At 33.3% G+C, this 21031-nt stretch overlaps 1 protein-coding gene across 2 annotated transcripts in view; it reads left to right on the top strand.

The window, feature by feature from the left end:
* The window catches only part of DAPK1 (death associated protein kinase 1), a 69825-nt gene that overhangs the window by 12932 nt on the left and 35862 nt on the right, over window positions 1-21031 (top strand). For both annotated transcript variants that reach the window (XM_039343894.1, XM_039343893.1), the window contains exons 3-8: window positions 7312-7533; window positions 14202-14340; window positions 14926-15055; window positions 19002-19050; window positions 19150-19176; window positions 20856-21008. In XM_039343894.1, the coding sequence (XP_039199828.1) occupies window positions 7312-7533; window positions 14202-14340; window positions 14926-15055; window positions 19002-19050; window positions 19150-19176; window positions 20856-21008 (720 nt within the window). The remainder of the gene's footprint in view (window positions 1-7311; window positions 7534-14201; window positions 14341-14925; window positions 15056-19001; window positions 19051-19149; window positions 19177-20855; window positions 21009-21031) is intronic.

The following is a 21031-nucleotide window of genomic DNA, read 5'->3' as shown; positions in this document are numbered from 1 at the left end:
CTGGTTTCTAATCTGGTGCCTTAACCATTACACTAAAGTGACCCTTGGCTGTAATTATTCTTCACATGATGTAAGCATGGTATAAATTATACCATGTTTATATCCTGTGAAGAATAATTAGTACTCAAATATATATTTTATGTGAAGAATATTAAGTACAAAAGAAACAGTTTTCTCTGTGAAACCAAAGATCCATTGTGTTGGTTAAAAAATGGAATTCTGTTTCTTCTAGGCCTGATACAATATATGTAATAGATTAAATTTGTTTCTTTGCATTGTTATTTTGGCATATGTCTTTACCAGAATTCTTTTCTGTTTGTGGTAATTGGAGGGCCTCCTAATAATGACTCAATGAGCATGGAAACAGCTTGAGAAAGAGGGTATTGGGGAAAATAAGTTTAAGATATTATGAGTTTTTTATTTTATAATGTAATTTATGGCATTCTTTCTAGGCAGATAACTAGCAATCCTAAATTTAGTTCAGTAGATCCAGTGTTCAAGGAATTTGTTCCATTTGCAGTTTTTTATGGGCATATTCTTCAGTTCATTGAAGCTGTTCATAATACTCCAGTAGCTTTAGAAATAGGACATTTGCCATGGAGCCTATTATTTGTGTGTTTGTTTTACTCTGCTTTTCAAACAAAAACAAAGGGTTATAAGACTAGAAATAGAGAACTATCCTTGTCCTGAGGCTTATACATGGAAAAAAATAGGACATAAAGTGGAAGGAAGGGACAGAAAGAGTAAAAAGCACACCAGTACTTAGTTTTTGTAATTAAAAAAAATTGAAATAAAGGCTCATTTAATGCAATTTGGGCATGTCTTTGCTAAAAAAAGGCAGATATTGTTTAAACAGAGCTTTCTTCCATTTGAAATACTATACATCTTATTTGTTTTATGGAGTAGACGTAGTCTTTTCCATTTAATGTCAAAATCATTGCATGACAGTTTATATTATTCCCATTTGGAAACATTTATGTGTAGATTCATTCTACTTTCCTTTCTCAGTGTCTTCGTGATTTTAAAACATCAGGCAAATTGAAATGTTAAAATCTAAATTTTAAAATCTACACAAAATATTTTTTAAAAAAATACTGTATTTCCTCAGCAACTTTGTGGAAGCCTTATGCATTGATTATATGCTTCCTGATAAAATCTCAATAATATTTTACCTTCAGCAGATCAGCTTTATATTTTTAGAATTATCACACGTTGTGATAAAAGCTGTGACCAACTATGCAAATATATGATCAGACATAATAACCTACTTTTATGCAAAATTATAAGTTAATATGTGCTGGTGGATTTGCTGAATTTATTTTAATCGCTTCTTAATGTATATGTTTGCATTTAATTCCTGAATTTCATTGGAATAAATTATGACAGTGTATTATATTTTTCATCCTGGATAAAGCCCATTTGTGTGGTGATTGAGAATTGACTGATTTAATGGCACATAACCATTCAGTTAGTACTGTATTAAAATTCTCTGAGTTCTTTGAATAATAGGAGGGGGAAAAAACCTCTTGCCATAATTATCTCATGGGATTTCTGGAAGCATCTGTGTGAAATGAGATACTGGATTCATAGGTATTGCTTAGCAGAACTGCTCATGTTATTAGTATCCTAGGAATCCTTATTAAGCTTCCTAATAGAGATTTCCTTCTAAAAGCATGTTATGCTAATTCATAGAAAGTTTATTACAAGTTACATATTCCTTACTATTGGAGAGATATATCTCTATAGAGCTCGTAGTACAGAAGTATCTGTAGCTGATAATCTATAAAACAATTTGGGCAAATTTTTGAATTATACAGATTCAGGAGGGAAGTTGGAGGAGGGTGTTTATTTTAAAAAAGAGGAACAAATGAACTTTTATCTTAAAAGTTATTTTGCTCTGCTTATAGTAGATTAATCATGTTGTCCAAATCACAAATTTAGGCTACGTCATAATTACATTGCTACCGCAGTGCCATATATGTTTACCTTACCAATTGATATGTATTACAATTGCAACAGATAAAAAGGAAGACATCTGAAGAAATGTTACTTGAAATATTGATTGATAGTCACATGATTTTTATGAACAATTTTTAAAGTCTGAATTAAAAGCTGAAATGATTGAAAAGATGTTAGAGCTGTTATCTATTTTGTCTCTGGTAAATCAGTGTTTTGGTGTGGTCATGATCATAGCAGCTGTTTTGAATGCCCATAATTTGTTCTCAAATGTCTAAATGTGGCTTTAAAGATATCTTATCAAGATATTCTATACAATTTTGCACTGGACAGATGGTTTAACTATGTGAGAACCTTAACTAATGTATTTCTAAATGTAATCCTATGACAGCCCAAACAGCTAATAAGGAAAAAATTGATTTCTTGATTTTAGTTGGGAGAAAAAAATGGTTGTAATATCATTTTCCAATGGATCATTTTTAATCTGATCTCTCATATATGGCTGTCAAAGGTGATCCTTCTGGGATTGTACATTCATAATGATGTGGTTCATATGATCACTGAAATGTTGCAAGTTTATCATTGGTAATGAGCCACGAAGGGAGTAATCAGTATGCATATTGTATTTTGAGAAAACTGCTGGTCTGTTTTTATTTTCCATCTGCTCAAAACAGAGCTTTTTTAGATCTACATTTTATAGCAATCTGTTTAGGTGTCCCTAACTGACTTTAACTTCTCAATGGTGAGCAGCTGAGTTATCAATAACATAACACAAACTATGATTTCTGGTGTGGTACTAGTATAACAGAACTGTTTTGACTTTCATGATTAAGAAGTAGGCTTGCACGTATATCTGATCTTTATGTAAATTAATCACCTTTCTTTACATTATTTTAGATCAGAGGTCCCCAACCTTTTGGGCATCAGGGACCGATTACATGAAGAGAGGTTTTTCCACAGCCCGGAGGGGGCTTGGTTTTGTGTGCTGCCTGCATCCTGCATATGGGGCTTTGCTTGTTTGTGCGGACCAGTTGCTCTGAGGCCCAGGGGTTGGGGACCTCTGCTTTAGACTGGTATCAGTGCTTACTTAACACTACAGCAGGTTTTAAAATTCTATTATTTATTCTATTAGTGTCAGTTTTGGCACATGGTTGGTAAAATGATGGTTTTGAATGCTATGGCACTCTCACACACCAATTTTATGATCATATTTAGGGATATTGATGATTCTTAATAGTGAATACTGCAATAGACACCTTATACATTTGTTCCTGGTTAAAATCCTGTAACTAATGCCAAAAGAGTTATAGTTGATAAGTACTCTGTCATATTCTTTTATTGCAGAGGTTTTATATTCTCAAATAAGCTTTCCCTTCTTGCTCAAATTGGAATTGAAAAATTATTTCCAAACAAAAAGTCAGTTAAGTAGTTTTAATTTTTATACATGTTTCCCTAGATATATTTGACCTCCAAATTGTAACATTAACATATTAGCCACTTTTCTAACTCTATTGCAATTTTGAGTGAAATATACCAACATTTTTTTATCTGTTCTTTTTATTGTTCTGTTCTTCAGTTACCCAAATGCATATTCTGCATCTTTACATAAAATCAAAGATTTCGATTGAATTGTATTTTGGTTGGTTCTAATAATATTGTCTCAAGTTTGGATTTTTTTTTACTTAAAATTTAGATGGATGGGTTGTTTGGGTGGGTGGATGGATGGATAGATAGATAGATAGATAGATAGATAGATAGATAGATAGATAGATAGATAGAACTAAGCAACATGGAATGAGAAAAATTGCATTGAACATCATCTTATAGGAAAAAAAACTTGCATTGCATAAAACAGTTTCAAAATTTTTGAAAACCTTTTTGTCAATGCGGGGATATGTCATGGCTTTCAGTTTCAACTGCATCCTTTGGGCCACTTCTAAAACTTCCTCCTGAAATATTAGATAAGTTTTTGAAGCATTTCAATTTTTATTTATATATGGTTCTATAATTGCCAAGGCTTTTAATCCCAATTTTCTTACAAGTTCCCTTTTTTGTTTTTTAAGCCTTCTTTCTATGGCAATGTGAAAAGGCACAATTTCTTTTCAATTTCACACAACCAGAGGAACTGCCCTGAACCACATACTGTCATATCCAGCGAAGGAAACGAAAGAAAGAATAGAGAACCTGCTTGAACAGATCTGTAAAATTTACAAGCTTAAAAAATGAAATCATTGTTTTTTCAGGATTGACATGATTTTATTTTTCTGTGAATGCCAAATATATGGAGATTATAAATGGCTTGTTACCAGGATGTAGATGCTATTGTGTAGTATAATGTGATAATAAAGTAACTCTACAATCATAAAAAATCTTTTTTAAAATTAATTATAGGACAGAATATAGTTTGAGATAGTGAGGTTGGAACAAGAGGTATTCAGGTCAGACAGAGCTAATTAGATAGACGGACAGACAGACAGACACATTTAGCAGGTATATCTCAGTCTCAACGCTGGGTAAAAAAATGACTACAAGTTGACTTCCGGTTAGACATTGCGGCATGACGGATGCAGGAAGATGGGGCTCCTAAAAAGGGTTGAAAGTTGCCCTGGAGAGGCAACGAAGAAAGAGGGGACCCTCATTGACTGTGAAGGGGGGGCAGCTCTTCCACTGGATCCGAGGAAGCCCTCCAAGCCGACGGGGGAAAGACTGGCTACATTCATGTGGCCAGTCAGAAGCTGATGAGAACCGAAGACAAGCACTAACTAGTAATTTTTGAGCAACGTGGATGAAACTGGGTGAGACGTTATCCTCTTTTATGACCTTGATACTACTTTCCTGGAAAAAAAGAATGCCCAAAGCAAAGAATCCTCCCTGATGAGAGAGAGAAGGGAATTTTTTGCCCCGCTCCCTCAGGAAAAGAAAAGCGGCGAATTGATTGCTTTGGGAGGAAATAGAGAAAACTACAAGATTAATTTGGAATTAATATAGCTTTGAAATTTGGGAACTAAAAGTACCTTTGAGAGGTTTTTTTTAGAAAAGATTTGAAAGTCTAACATAGGCTTGGATTTGGAAAGCTGGAAGACAGTGTCAATGACATCTAGTGGCGAATCACGGCACTACAATTTATTATGCTTAAAGGAAACTTGGCTTGAAACCCGGACTTAGATAAGACTCTTTGTTGTTCCTGGAAACTTTCACTTTTGCAGACTGCAGCTGGGAAAAGGGAAAAAAAACTCTTGGGCTGCTTATCTGTTTTGGGGACCCTATTGGACTATAAAAACTACATACAAAAACAAAATGGGTGTTCCATACTTAGCCGCAAATGGTAAAAAACCATCTTTAACACTTGTTTCTGAAGCCCCCAGTTTGAATATACCAACAAGAAAATGTTAATGAGTCTCAGAAAGAAATTCTTTCTATGTTGAAATGACTCCAAGAGTCAATTGTTTTATTTCATAATGAGACTAAAAATAACGCAAATGAGATAAAGAACAATTTTCTAACCTAAACTTACAAATCAGATAATGAGTACAAAAGAAGGAACTAGTAACCCAGAAAACAAGGAAAATTAGAAGAAACGGATCCAAAGATGGAGGATCTAAGGAAGGAATAAACAGACAGATACAGACAAATGAAAAATTAGAAGATGCAGTGATAACACCGGAAATGGAAAAGTTATCTTACTTGTCAAGATCTCAGAACACACTTGAAGATAAGAAAGAAGAGCTGATCGAATGGATGATAAAGCTGTTAGGAAAAATGCTGAATATTGACAAACAAGAAATGAAAAGAAAAACTGAAGGAGAAGGATGGAGGCCATTTAATTAATATAAATGGGTTGAACGTTCTTCCAAAAATACTTCAATCAAATTCTCTTCCTCATTCCAAATAATATATATAAAAACAGAGGAAGAATTACTTGATGATTCAGATGCATTGACTTGGAAAATTATTTGGCAAACGAAGAAAGCTAGAGTAAGACCGAAGAAAATAGAGGTTTTGACCATTAGATAATATATTATACTATTAAACAGATGTTTGATTATGGTTAAGAAAATAGATAATTATTAGAAATAAGAGTATTATTATAATTAGAAGGATAGGATTTGTAACTAGAATATTGTGTTATGAGATGTGAAATATGAACATTCTGAAAGGTTTGAATAAGGGAAGCTTTTGGTTACCCAAATATAATTTATTATGAGAAAATTATAAGCAATAGATATATTTTGAACTTTGATGGGAAATATTTTTTTTTAAAAAAAGTGGGAAAAACAGGATGTTGATTGAACAAATGGATTTTAAGTGGAAATGCAATTGAGATATGTTCTGGCTAGAAAATATAAACTGACACTATCAATATTATGTATAATACCAGAAAAATGTGATGAAGATGTCTATACTTAATTATATATGTATTAACAGTAACAAGAATTGTATTTGCCCAGTGTGGAAAAATGCATACCACCAGAAGAAGAGAAGACCAAGGAAGTACTGGATGGTGTAGTATTGGAACTAGACTGAGACAGTTAATATGTACCACTGAATTACCAGTGGATCCAGACAACACATTGTTTATTAAGTACTTGTGATTGTAAAATTAGAAAATTAATAAAATATTTATTTTTAAAAAATGTCTGCAAGTCTATTAATTTGAAAGAGTGGGAGGAATGGCTGAAGATTTAACCCTAAGGCTGGCCTATATAGAGAGCTGTTTATTACACAGATTTACTGTATGTGATTTTATTCTTGTCTGCAGTAAAGCATCTTATTTAATCATGTCAAGTCTGAAGTTTCTGTTGTTTGCTAGTTATGCTATGCAGGATTGAGTTTCTGAATAATATAGATACGTTGCTATGCTTGTGTGAGGTGGGTTGGGGAATTACTTGTCTTTTAACTTTTTCATTACTGTCGTTTTTGATGATGAGAGAGTAAGTTGAAAAAGCAATAGATATAATAGATGTTCTAATACCAAATGTATATTTTTGGTTAAATTTAAATTCATTTGAAGGCTTTTCAAAAAAAAGGCCTATTTTTCTGTTCACATATTTTTATTTCGGTAAGGTTGTAGTGTTTCCCCCCCCATTTTCGGGTTAAATATTGGCTATATTTAAAATGTGGATGTGTTAGCAGACAGTTTTAGCTTAAAAGAAACAGGATAAATGCAAAACAAATTTGTAGCTTTGTACCATTATTCTGCACTTCTTCCAGGATTTACTAAGGCAGATAGACCAATGATTAGTCAACATAAGACGTTCATCCTGTACTTTTGTGTAACAGTTCTTATTTCCACCAAGATATTGTTGTACTTTAAAAAGCACTACATTATTTTATTTTTGGGTTGTTTTTTTCCAGTGGCCAGTTTGCAATAGTAAGGAAATGTCGTGAGAAGACCACTGGGGCGCAATATGCTGCAAAATTCATTAAAAAACGAAGAACAAAATCCAGCCGGCGAGGTGTGAGCCGTGAAGACATTGAACGAGAAGTAAACATATTAAAAGAAATCCAGCATCCCAATGTGATCACACTCCATGATGTTTATGAAAGTAAAATGGATGTAATTCTTATATTGGAACTGTAAGTAATTTGTAAGTTGTTTGTAATGCCAGTTTTGGAAATGAAGCTTTTGTATCAGTTTTGAAAATGAGGATTATTCCTCTCTCCACTCACCCACCCAGTAATTATCTTTGCATTGTGAGGGTCATTCTACATTTGCTTATAAGAATAGAATAAACAGTTGAAAATAAAGGTATTTGTATGCAGATATCTTTGACATTTTGTTCTGTAAAGCATGGGTACCTTTGAAAATTAACTCTGAAGATTATTTACTTGGAAAGAGCTGAGCCTGTTGAATTTTAACTTTTATAATGCCTCTCTCTTTTTTGATCCATCTACCTTTTCCCATCTCATTAGTATCCAGTTTTGTCTTCTCCTTTCCTTCCCCCCACCCTCTGGCCACCACTTCTTTTTTCTTCCTTTCTCTGCTTGTTATTCTTATTTCTTTCTCACCTGTTCTTATATGAAAGGGAATGAAACTTCTCTGATAGAGAAGCATGTGTGGAGGAGAGTAGTTGGTATAAGCAGAGGGGGACCAATTGATTTTATAAATGGGTTATCATATTTATAGACAATTAATTTTAGTTTACAGTTAATATAGGGGGTTTTGTCTGCATGTTTTGAAGCATAGCTTGTGGCAGGCACTATATGCATTTGTGGGATACCAAGAGTAGAATTTTCTAGATTTAGTATAGCTGGAGTTGTCAATCCAGGGCAAGGAATATATGTATCAAATATTTGCTTTCTTTTGCATAATTCCTGAAATCTGGGTTTCATTTTGAAGATCACTGCTCTCATTCTGCAAAAGCAATGTTGGAAGCAATGTTACTTGCCTTAAATCAGCATCTTTTAAAATGCTGTTAATCATTTGCAGACTGTAAGTTATTTTTGTACTCTCTTTTTCTCAGCACAGGCAACTTGTGCTTCAGCCACAGCCTATTTTATTTCCCATCCAGCTTAATTCTTCAAAATCCTTCTTCCACTCTAACATTTCTTCTTCCTTACAGTCAGTTGGCTCTCCTTTCTTCACCCCCAGTGTAATTCCTTCTGGAAGAGCAAAATGTCAAGTTAGTCAGAACGCTGTTCTTGGTTGAACAGCCTGAAAGCAATACAGTAGACTCGGTGACATCTTTTTCATTTTTACAAACATGAGGCCAGTTTTTTTTCCACAGTATTCCCTTGTGCTTTTCGTTCATTCACTAAACTATATAAAAGCCTATCTGAGCAAAACATGAGAGCCAGATATTCTTAAGGTCTGAATGGCATAAGGAAGCAACTTGCTCATTTCTGACATATACATTGGAAATGTACCTCATCGGTTTTCTTTTTCAAAATCTGCTGGAAACATATATAATTCTCAGAATTATAACAGTTCTGTTATCATATGATGCAACGGTATGAGACTGTGGGCCTCAAGTTACCCATACTTAGTAATATTTGGTGTTCTATTAAACAAAAAACAATTATATTAAAAATGTCTATTAATAGAATAGGCTTGTGCAAATCTTCCAGTGAAGCACCCCACTGGATCCGTTCCTTGAAGCTGCCACAGCTATCTTGAAGCTTTGAGGGCCTGCCAAGTTTTAGAGCACTTAATTGACTTATTTATACAGTTCTAGAGTAGAATAGAAAACTTTTAACATGAACATTTGTTTCTACTAATGCATGTTCTTGTAATTATTGGCTAATTCTCAGCAGTCATGAACAAGCTAGAAAATGTCATATTAGTTTTTTAAAGAGTGAGGAACAAATGGATTAATGTTACATGAAAAAAATGCCAGTGCATTTAAAGCATACAGTCAGAATATTCAGATCTGTACAGGGGCATATCATCGGATATAAGATTTTATGAGGGACTGTCTGTCAGAAGATTAACTTGAGTGTCAGGTTTTTAATGTTGATGTTTTTAATAAATTTATGTATTATGGTGTTTTATTATTGTTGTTTTAATTGCTGGTTAGGAGCCACATAAGGAGTTTCATATAAAATGGGTGGCTATATAAATTTTAAATGAGCCGAGGTGGCGCAGCAGTTAGAGTGCAGTACTGCAGGCCACTTTAGCTGACTGTGTTCAGCAGGTCAGCGGTTCAAATCTCACCGGCTCAAGGTTGACTCAGCCTTCCATCCTTCCGAGGTAGGTAAAATGAGGACCCAGATTGTTAGGGGCAATGTAAATATATATATATATATATATATATATATATATATATATATATATATATATATATACACACACACACACACACACACACACACACACACACACTGCTTACTGGTGTACACTGCTTAGAGAGTGCTTGCACTTAAAGCGGTATATAAGTCTCATAAATAAATAAATAAATAAATGCAAAAATAATTTTGAGAAATTTCTGTTGATAATGGTTTTTTTAGGATGCTTCTAATATTGAGTTGTCTGTTCTTTCTGTATTAGTTGTTAGCTATTATAAATCTTAGCACAGTCTTAATTTCAGAAAATTTGTCTGTGGTTGAAAGAACATTCTCCACTTAAGATGGATATTTACATTTCAAATGATAATCCAGGCCGGAGTTTTGCTTTTAGTTCTCATTCTGTTTTTAAGATTGAATTCTGGATGATTATCGTGTTTTCTTTCTTGGAAAATAAGTACTAGGGAGGGAGGGAGGGAGGGAGGGAGGGAGGGAGGGAGGAAGGAAGGAAGGAAGGAAGGAAGGAAGGAAGGAAGGAAGGAAGGAAGGAAGGAAGGAAGGTTTTTGATTCTCCCAGCCATCTTCCCATAAGGAAACTCAATGGGGAAGCTGGCAGGAAATCAGAAGTTAGTCTCATTCCCAATGCTGACTCCTGGTCATGTTGTTTCTCTATTTAGATAAAGAAATACATTTGAAACGATGATCCAGTGGGGCATGGGTTGTCTAGTTTAACATAGAAAAATAAAATCATAAATTTTTATAAACAGAGTATAGCAATTTAAGATTGATTTTATAGTAGATATGAAAACAAGTTCTTCATATCCAAGATAGTGTGTCCAGGCTTAAAGAAACATGACTTTTTTTGTGGGATTTTAAATCTTTCCCTCCGTTAGTCCTCCATTGATAGAAGGTATTTTGCCAGTTTGAGAGCTTTCTTGGTTAAGAATTAATCCTCTTTTTCCTTGTGGAAAATAGGTTTGCACCTCCAAGTAACACTTTCAGATTGTGCTGTAGAGTCTATTTAAATGGTGAACATGTAGTTGGTAAAGCACATGTCTTTATAAATGATGAAATTGTCATTTATAATGTCCTTATATCCAACAGATGATACCTATATCGTACTTTAATACTTTACCAAGCAAGTAAAGGTTTTTAACACTTATCAAGCAAGAAAAAATCTAGCAAATTTAAATCTTTTCTATGAATAAATTATACAATGGGCTGATTTGCTAATATGAAAGCCTATCATGTTAATCTAATCTTTGTTAATATTGCTGATTTTTCTGACTACTTTCAGTGAAAGTCCTTTTAATTTTGTTAAACTCACTGGGAATATAAATCTCCATGGACAATGTCTTTAGATAGTGCCTTAATTATTTAATTGGTTCATTAATAAAGGCAAATGTATGTTGGTGCTAATTCATTAAGAGAGATAATGCTATTTTTATAAGCTAATCTGTTTCACATTAAATGCTTAAGACCTATAATTATATCTTGTGAGATATAATTTGTAATCCCAAAGCTTGGGTAACAGTTTACTTGCTAGAAAAGGAATTATTTTCTGGTATAATGTAATCCACTTTTCTTCCCAAAAAAAGAAAGAAAGAAACATCTTGTTTGCTTTAACTACTTTTATTTAATTGCTTTTATTTATGTGAGACTTTAAAGATCAAAAACCTATTGGAATTCCATGTAAACTTGCTGGTGGGCCTTCTGTATTTTCATTTATAAAGAAAACATATAATAAGTACTTTGAGCCATTACAATAAAATAAATATATTTAAATGGTTTTCTTAAAAAAAGCTTTTGGGGTATATTACATTGTATACTATAAGAACTTATTAATTTCAAAGTGTTTTGCTCTGGATATCTTAGTCATAACACTAAAATAAGCTACTTTCCCCATCATTCGCCTTTTAGTAGTCAGTGTAAATATTTTTTTAATGCAATCTATTTGTTTATACAAATTCTAAAATACATTTTCTTTAATCAGGACACAGATTACATGTACTGGGCAAAACATTTATATTGATAAAAATGTTAGAAATCTGAAGCCATGAATGGTTTCTAAACTTGTATTGAATGGGTTCTTGCTTTGATTTATAGATAATCACTATCAATATATTGATTCATTTATTTGTTCATTTATAGTAAAAGAAAAGTACTTACATTTTCAAGGGAGGTTGAGTAATAGCTAAGGTGTTATAACTTAAAATAACTCCTCCATTTATGTTCAATAAAATATTGCTATTATTGTTGGTGGTGGGGTAGTAATATATCTATAGTATAGCATCCAAAGCCTTAGTATGTTGTGTCTCTCCTGCTATGGCCCATCACTGAATAATATTTTGTTTTTCTGTAAAATTTCTGTTTAGGTCTGTAAACTCAATTGCAAATATAGAGTAATAATAAACTGAGGAAGAGATTTGTGCGGAGAGGAACTGGTCATATATTTTTTTGAGCAATCATAAGCACAGAACATGGATGTACATGTTATTTGAGACATTTATATATGTTTTCATATTCGAGTCTTAAAATTCCGTAGATACAATTAATTGTTACTGGAAAAATATGATTTTAGATATGCTATGAAGTGTTAATTATGAAAGCTATATTGCATATAGAAGAACTGTGGTTGCTGATACCATGTTCTTTGCATTATCAATCATTTAGAATTGGCAGATTTGTGTTTCATAAGATAAGAGATGATATCTGTATAATGTGAATGCTTCTTAGCTAAGACATAGAAAACCTTTCCAGAAGCAGAAGCCAGAAGCATCTGATTAAAGCAGTGGTTCTCAACCTGTGGGTCGGGACCCCATTTGGGGTCAAACGACCATTTCACGGTCGCAGTCCGCCATTTTTTCCCCCTTTTCCTTAGTTGTGCTACTCCCTTTTATTCTATTGGCTTTTGAAAGCCAATAGAATAGACTCTCTTGAATAGAGTCTAATTCTATTGGCTTTCAAAAGCCAATAGGAATTGTCTAGGCTGTCTTTGCCCTGCTGAGCCCACCAAAAGTCCCATTCTGCAAACGGTGCTGCACCAGTTGAGTAGTCCTCAACTTACGACCGGTTGAATAGTCCTTGACTTACGACCGGTTGGGGGTCGCGGCATTAAAAAGGTTGAGAACCACTGGATTAGAGCTTTTAAAAACAGGATGGTATTTATAAGATGATTGTCCCTGTAAAGATTTGGACTAGTTTTAGTGTCTACAATCAGTAGAAATAGGGATTTGGCCTTTGTCATACATACATAATTATTTCCAGATTGAGTTACATGATGTTTTTTGTACAACTGCTTTTGAAAATTGAACATTCCAATTGTTCAGCATGAAACATCCAGATTGTTAACCGATCACAGAGAACATACTGTGCCTATTTTATGTAACTCTGACCAATCTACAGTTACTTTCTAGGCACAATTCAAAATACTGATATTCGTCTTGAAAACTGAAGCGTTCTGAGATTGCTGTACATGCCTATTTACATATAAACTTCCTCATTTATTAAGAACATGTAATAATGTTCCAGCCACTGCTTCAATATGCATATGCTAAGACAGCTACACAGATCTATAATCCATGGTAACCTACAATAAATGCTGGGTCAAAAAATTGTGTTTTTTTTTTATTTAAGAGAGAGACCCATCAAATTATATAAGGAATTTTCTTATTAAATATGTTTAATTAATTTAATGTAATTTTAATAATATGTTAATACTAATATTAGTATAATAGATATATTAATTAAATGAGAGGTTGTTTGCCTGTTGCATTTCTGCCAGTTGTTTGGACTGTGGTTTTTAGCATGACATCCATTCACTAAGTACTCAGTTGGCCCCCTTAAAAAGTTACATCCTTGGTTTAGGATGGTAGTTGTAAGAAGAGAAACCTTATGCAGTATTTCATTGCTAACTTGAGAACAGCTGATAGAATAGAGGAATATCAATGAGAAAAATATGCTAAACAGTAGTTTTTTTCATGCTAGCTAAGGCTCAACACTATCAGAAGGTGATTGATAGAACAGAAATAGATGTGTTTGTATTTCTGATTTTTTTAAGAAGTGAAAACCAAAATATTTAATAGTTTTATGAATATGTTCCATTCAAAGACTATCCAGTAATATTTAGAACATATGAAAGTGTGATATAATATTGAAAAAATCATTTTAATTTCTATGACTTAGAACACATTTGAATACAAAGGAAAGTAGATTTTACATCATAATTGGTGAATAACCATGTGTCATATTTTTCTTCCACTCTATTGCTTAAACTAATGTTTTATTTTTAAGATATGACATTGCTGTTTCTCTCTTGCAAAGTTTTCTAAAGGCCAAAAATCTTTACAAATCTGTATTAATACTTAGCAAATTTAATTAAACATTTTAATAGTTGTTAAATAGTGTAGAAAGCTTTTAAGAGTAGATATTTTTCTTCATAAAGTGTGCAGACTCCTTCACATTTGTTTTTTTTTTTAAATGGAAAGTGTTCAAGTCATAATTAAAGCTCCTATTTTTTACAGCGTTGCAGGAGGGGAACTCTTTGATTTTTTAGCTGAAAAGGAATCTTTGACTGAAGAGGAGGCCACAGAATTTCTCAAGCAAATTCTTAATGGTGTTAAGTATCTGCACTCTCTGCAAATTGCACATTTTGATCTTAAGGTACATTGATCAAGCAGCTTTTTCAAACTTTGGATACCCAGAATAAATGCTAATGTAAAGTTTTGTCCAAGAAAACAAAAGACATCTTGAAGGTTCTTTATGTGGCAAGACTATAAGAGATTATAATAGAATATTAGAATAAAATAGGATATAATAGATTACTGATTGTGTTTATGGAGCCATATCTTTATGGATATTCTATATACAGTATACTTTGGGAAACTCTTATATGTATGTCTGCATATATTTGTATATTGGCATTTGTCCAACTTCATTTTATTAGAGACAAAAAAATTCAGGGAGAGAGGCATCCTCAGGTATGATCTAGATGGAGTAAATGATAAAATGCTTACCACTTTTGTATGTACAGTGCTACATATGTGTATTCAAGAGACAGGTTGCATCACAATGGTGCAATATTACTATTGTCATTTTGATGAAAGCCCCAATCCTGCAGACACCTCTTGTCAAGAGAGGGCTACATTTACCCATAAGAACTTATTAATTTTTTATTTTTTTATTTTTAAAATAAAGTATGGGTGTGATTTAGAATTGCTCACATACAATCAATATTTTTCCTTGAAGCCTGAAAACATAATGCTGCTGGATAGAAATGTACCAAAACCACACATCAAGATCATTGACTTTGGCTTAGCACACAAAATAGACTTCAGCAATGAGTTTAAGAATATTTTTGGGACACCTGAATTTGTTGGTAAGTATTATATTTCATCATTTTGTTATTATTAAAATTTGTCTGATAACTTTAAGCAGATGTGTTCTTTATAATCCACCTAATGACAATTTTGATGAATTTAGTCCTGTTTTTGTCCTTTGCTTTCTATACTGAGATTTAAAGATAGGTGATAGGAGACAGAGTTCAACTTCTTTTCAGTGCATGTAGCAGTATAGGTATATGGGTAATTTCTTGTAGACATTCTATGTCCATGTATATTTTTGCAGTCTGAATTTTATACAACTGTGTTAACCTTTCTTATTGTATAGATATCTACATTTAAAAGGAAAAAATGCCAAAAAAAGCCCAGCTCCATTAGTTTATAAAAATCCTCTTTTAATTAGGTGAATTACTTACATCTCCTTGAATACTTATTCTCACTATCAGCCATATATGTTTGACTGAGGAAAATAATAGAATTAATGATATTATAAAGTTCATTTGTTGAGGAGAAGCAATGAAGAGAACTGTTAGCATCCTATCCAGAGTAGCTATTTTACCACTGTATGACATTTTTGATTAGAAATTCATTTTCTTAATTTTTAGCATTATATATGGTACTGTATTGAAGATTGTAGTGTAGCACTATAAGAATTATGCTATAGTTCCCATAAAATCTGATAAATAATTCCTTGCTGTTCAACATCACCATAGTACAGTATATTTCCTGAGAAATATCATCAAGAAACCTGAAGTTTAATTTTAATTATGAACTGCTTATACTCCATTCTGTTTCTTCTTTACATTTATCCTTATAATCTGTATCTGGAATAAGTAAGAGATTAGGATAAGAGTAATTCCATCCAAATAAAAGTCCTGTTTATTAATGATTTATCAGTCTAGAGAAATAGTATTCTTTCTGTTTTGGATGGATTTAATTAGGCGCTGGACTTTCAGCTGACACAAAGAGCATGTGGCATATTTTACAAGCTTTTGCTGATGTACCAGTTGCATTCCTTTTTGGAGAAACAGAACATGGCTAGTTACCCACTCTCTATAATAATGTCCACACTGGATTACTATAATATAGTGCCCATGAGGCACCTCTTGAAGTTCATGTAAATTATTCTGGCTCCCTCCAGATATGTTGAGATTAGAGTCCACAGAATTCGTAGACCTCATGGGCTATGTTTCATCACATTTGGGCTGAATAAGGCTGATCAAGAAACTATTTTAGAAGATGCTGGTTGAATTATTGAATATGAATTCCCTACACATATTTATAAAATAGCTTACTTATTACAAGTTTATACATGGACTTAACTAAAGAAATTGCTTTGACATGTGTGGTCTAAGAATTTAGAAATCAGCTGTTCAGCAACTAAATCTAATATTGAAGGCCTTAGATTTAGCAACTAAATCTAATATTGAAGACACTATATTCCCCAACTTCTGATATCCAAAGGGAGGAAATAAGTGGCCTCTCCTTTGTAGATTTGTCTTTCTGTGTTTTGTCTTGTAGTTTTCTTACTTTCTCAACAGCCAGGGAAAGCATGCCCTGTCCTAAAAAGCTGCAGTATGATATGTAAGCCTGTCCATGACTATAATGTCAGCTTGCTCTGCTTTTTCTGTTGTAGAATCTAATATTATTTGGAGTTGAGACCAGCTCCTTGTTAATTTAAGAGGGAATTTTAAAACAAATATACTTACTCAGTTTAGAATATTTTTTCAATGATTCAGGATGACATAAATTTAATTTTACATATTGTCAGTTACCAAAAACTACAAAATGGATGTGACACCATATTTAAATAAATAAGATAAATAATATTGGCTATTATAGTAGGAGCTTTATTTTATATTAATGATGAAAGCTTTTGGTGCTGTTGCTAGAGATTTTTGGAAGGTAATATTATTTATCTAATTCATTTAGCTATCAAATTATTCACTTAATAATTTATGATAAGAAAAGAATTAACATGTGACTGAAGATAACTCCCATTAACTATATTTCATTTTAATTATATGAATGAATAAGTGAATAAATAAAATTCATTTTTGGTATTGCCCCAGGTATTGTCTTATGGAGTGCTAGGCCTATTATGTATTTAAAAGTTTGTCTTGTTTTGCCTGGTTATTTTTTCTCTCTAGCTGTTCTGTAGGTTTGATGCTATTTTAATGGAACAGAGTTGTGTTTCATCTGCTTTGAGAAACTTCTGGGATGTAAATCTCTACTAAAATTATCATTTGAAATCATTTGAATGATTCAAATGTGAATCATTTGAAATAAAGGATTATAGACTGACAGCAGGAAAGTTTATGATATTGATGGGGAAAATATAGCTGAGTAACAAAATATATTTATCTCTATTACACATTTAAGGAAGGAAAGATGAAAAAAGAAAGAATGGATACCTCTTTTAAAAAAAGAGCTGAAAACAATTAAAAATTAGAAAATAGAATTAAAGTAAGCTGAAATTAAATAGAGCTAAATAAAATGTCTGAGTGTTTAAGTACAAATACAAATACTTGCATCAGTATGAAGCAAAAACATAAAGGTGGTGGAAATATGCAATTTTAAGTTATTATCCACTGACAATAAGCCAATAAGTGTATCAAACCTGTCATAAATATTTCTAAAATAACCTGATTTTTAAATAAGTTGAAAGGACAATGCAGTAGGTTTCTATACTACAGTACATGCAAGCAGAAAGAAACAATGCATAAATATATTTTAAGAAAGGTTGACAGATTTCTCTGCTTATTTTAGTACAGCCTAAGCAAAAAACAAAAGTGCCATCTAAATAGAAACCAAAGATTGCAAGATAGTATGACCTGTCAAGAGCCTGTAGCAGGCTTCCATTTGCCTGGTGGGATGGGAACCAGGCTGAAGTTTCCAAAGCATGCTCCATCCTCTGAGGCACTCTCACATTCCACTTAACATACACAGTCTCTTAATGACCACAACTGGGAGAACTTTGCTTAATGACTAAGATATCACAAAAAAAGATGTTGAGAATTTGGAAAAAAAAATTCAGAGAAGAGCAACTAAGATGATTAAAGGCCTGGAGACTAAAACATACAAAGAACGGCTGCGGGACTTGGGTTTGACTAGTCTAAAGAAAAGAAATAGGGGAGGCATGATAGCAGTATTCCAATATTTGAGGAGCTCCTACCAAGAAGAGGTCATTTTATTTACCAAAGCACCAGAGGGCAGGACAAGAAACAATGGTTGGAAACTGATCAAAGAGAGAAGCAACCTGGAATTAAAGAGAAATTTCCTGACATTGAGGACAATTAACCAGTAGAACAGCTTGCCTTCATCACTGGAGATTTTTAAGAAGAGGCTAGACAGTCATTTGTCTGAGATGGTATAGATCAGCGGTTCTCAACCTATGGGTCGCGACCCCATTTGGGGTCGATCGACCATTTTACGGGGGTCGCCAAACAAGGCGATCCGCCATTTTCCCCCCTCGGGGCGGCGCCGCGCATGGGGGCAACGCCACGCATGTGCGCAGCACCACGCATGCGCGGCACGTTTGTGTGACGGGGGTCGCCGTCACACAAACATTGAGAAACGCTGGTATAGATCCTCCTGCTTGAGCAGGGGACCGGACTAGAAGACCTCCAAGGTCCCTTTCAGCTCTATTCTATTCAATAAAAATGTGACATTTGAGATTATATGTACAGATTAATGGCAGTCAGGATATATTGAACAGATGCATACTGCAAACACAAATTTTTACTGGTCTAAACTAATGTAGCTTTCTTAAAATTGGTATAAATTGTTCCAACTGCCCAGTGCATTTTTTCCTCACTCATTCTAGAAAGTGGGATTTAGATTCTATCTCTACTAGGGTGTAATGCAGCTAATAGAATACATTTGTTAATGTTTTTGCTGCCGTACAGAACAAATATTAATATCAAACCCTCTATTATTTATGTATTTTTTTTAAAAAAAACTTAGCAAATTCTTTATTTCTAGCTCCTGAAATAGTAAACTATGAACCACTTGGTCTTGAGGCAGATATGTGGTAAGTTCTCAATTTTTTTCTGGTATTTGTTGGTAATTTTTATAGGAGGCTTTTAGCACTGAAAAATACCTTTTCTCCTTCTCCCATATTTCTTTGCAGGAGCATTGGTGTAATAACTTATATTCTGTAAGTATTAACATCCTAATGTGGGTTTTTTTGTAATTTTCTCAATATTATTCAGTCTTGTAAATGATAACCTCATCTGTTTATATCCATAGAAATCTTGTTATGAAATTAGCTTGAAATACTTGCAGAAATACTTATATGAAAACATACTTCAGTATATAATGAATAGAAAATGTAACTGTACTAAGCATTATTTTGATATTTGGGAATATAACTTGGTATGTCTTAAATGTACTTTTCCATCCATTGAAGTGAGAAACCTGAATATTGTTAGATTCTAGTCCAGCCAACATAGAAAAATGATCAGAGCTTTAGGGTACAATCTGAAGGGCCATGGGTTTTCCATTTCTAAATTATGATTTTAAAAACAGATATAAATTACTTTAAGTGCCTCCACTTCCTGGTTTAATCATTAAAGAAACCTATTTGAAATTGTAAAAATCTGGTGCTTGGTTTCCATTTAGATCAATGGTGTTAAACTGCTGGCCCGCGGGCCGGTTTCTTCATACCAGAGCCGCACCCACCCCATTGGCGGCAATGGCAAAATAGTCCCGATACGTCTTGCGATGTCATGTGACGTCGCGAGTTTGACATGTCCGATTTAGACATAGAGACAGTGATAGTGACAGTAAAAGTATTTTGAATGAGGCAAGTAATGAGTCCACCATTTTAGGTGCCTCCAAAATGAACATTTTTATCAAACATCTTTTTTAATTGTAAATTTGGTGAAAGAGATAAACGGGAGGAAACAGCTTGTTGGAGCAGCAGAAGACAACAGCATGGTTAAGACTAGAGAACAGAGATTCAGTAGGAGACTTGTTTTGCCTCTTTTAAATAAGCTTGTGGTTTTTTTAAAAGCAACATTATATCTGTATATTTTAAAAAGCAAGATGATTTTGGGGGGAATCTGTCTATTACCTTTGGCATCAATACATACATTGAGCACCACTGAAACTAGAATAGAAGAAAACAAGCTGTGATTTTCCACCACCCACCTTTTTTCTATGTAAAAGTGAAGGGGGTGGAAATGTTTAGAGCAAAAGTCTTCAAACTTTTCCCTTTTATGACTTGTGGACTTCAACTTCCAGAATTCCTCAGCCAACGTGCCTGGCTGAGGAATTCTGGGAGTTGAAGTCCACAAGTCATAAAAGGACCAAGTTTGAAGTCTCCTGGTTTAGAGTAATATTAATCAACTTGAATTGAAATTATTACAGGGCACATAAATTTATTTGACAGGTAGAGATAAAAATATTTTATGGTTTTAAGCAGTTATTTCTATTTTAATTAATAATTTCATGTAAAAATTAATTTATTTGATGTGGTCCATCCTACTGTATGGATGCCTATACAGCATAACCATTTTAAACTTATGCCTCTGTTTCTTTATTTCCAAATGCATCAAACTCTGAAATATTGTTTGACTCCTAATTTACATTGGCCTGGGCATTGGTAGTTTATGTATTTTTTATTTAAGATTTTTTTTATTTCAGAATATTTATTTAGCCCCCAAATCACTCTCAGTGACAGTGATAAAAGTCACTAAAAAAGATAAAAACCCAATATAAAAACAATAATAATTTACTAACATTTGTATTTCTTCTGCTCCAAATGGATTCTAGAGATGTTTCTGTTCAAGTCACGCAACATCATGTTTACTGTGCCAAAATTAATTTTTGCAGATTAAGTGGCGCTTCGCCATTTCTTGGAGAGACAAAACAAGAAACGCTAGCCAATGTGTCTGCAGTGAATTATGACTTTGAGGAAGAATTCTTTAGTAATACCAGTGCTCTAGCTAAAGATTTTATAAGGCGACTTCTAATAAAGGACCCAAAGTGAGTTTTTGTCATTGATTATT

Source organism: Crotalus tigris, unplaced genomic scaffold (genome assembly GCF_016545835.1).
Source record: "Crotalus tigris isolate CLP2741 ecotype Arizona unplaced genomic scaffold, ASM1654583v1 scf7180000017881.257975618366:2651188, whole genome shotgun sequence".
NCBI classification, from domain to species: domain Eukaryota; kingdom Metazoa; phylum Chordata; class Lepidosauria; order Squamata; family Viperidae; genus Crotalus; species Crotalus tigris.
The sequence above is the reverse complement of the archived record's forward strand: the minus strand, read 5'-3'. Positions and strand labels throughout refer to the sequence as shown.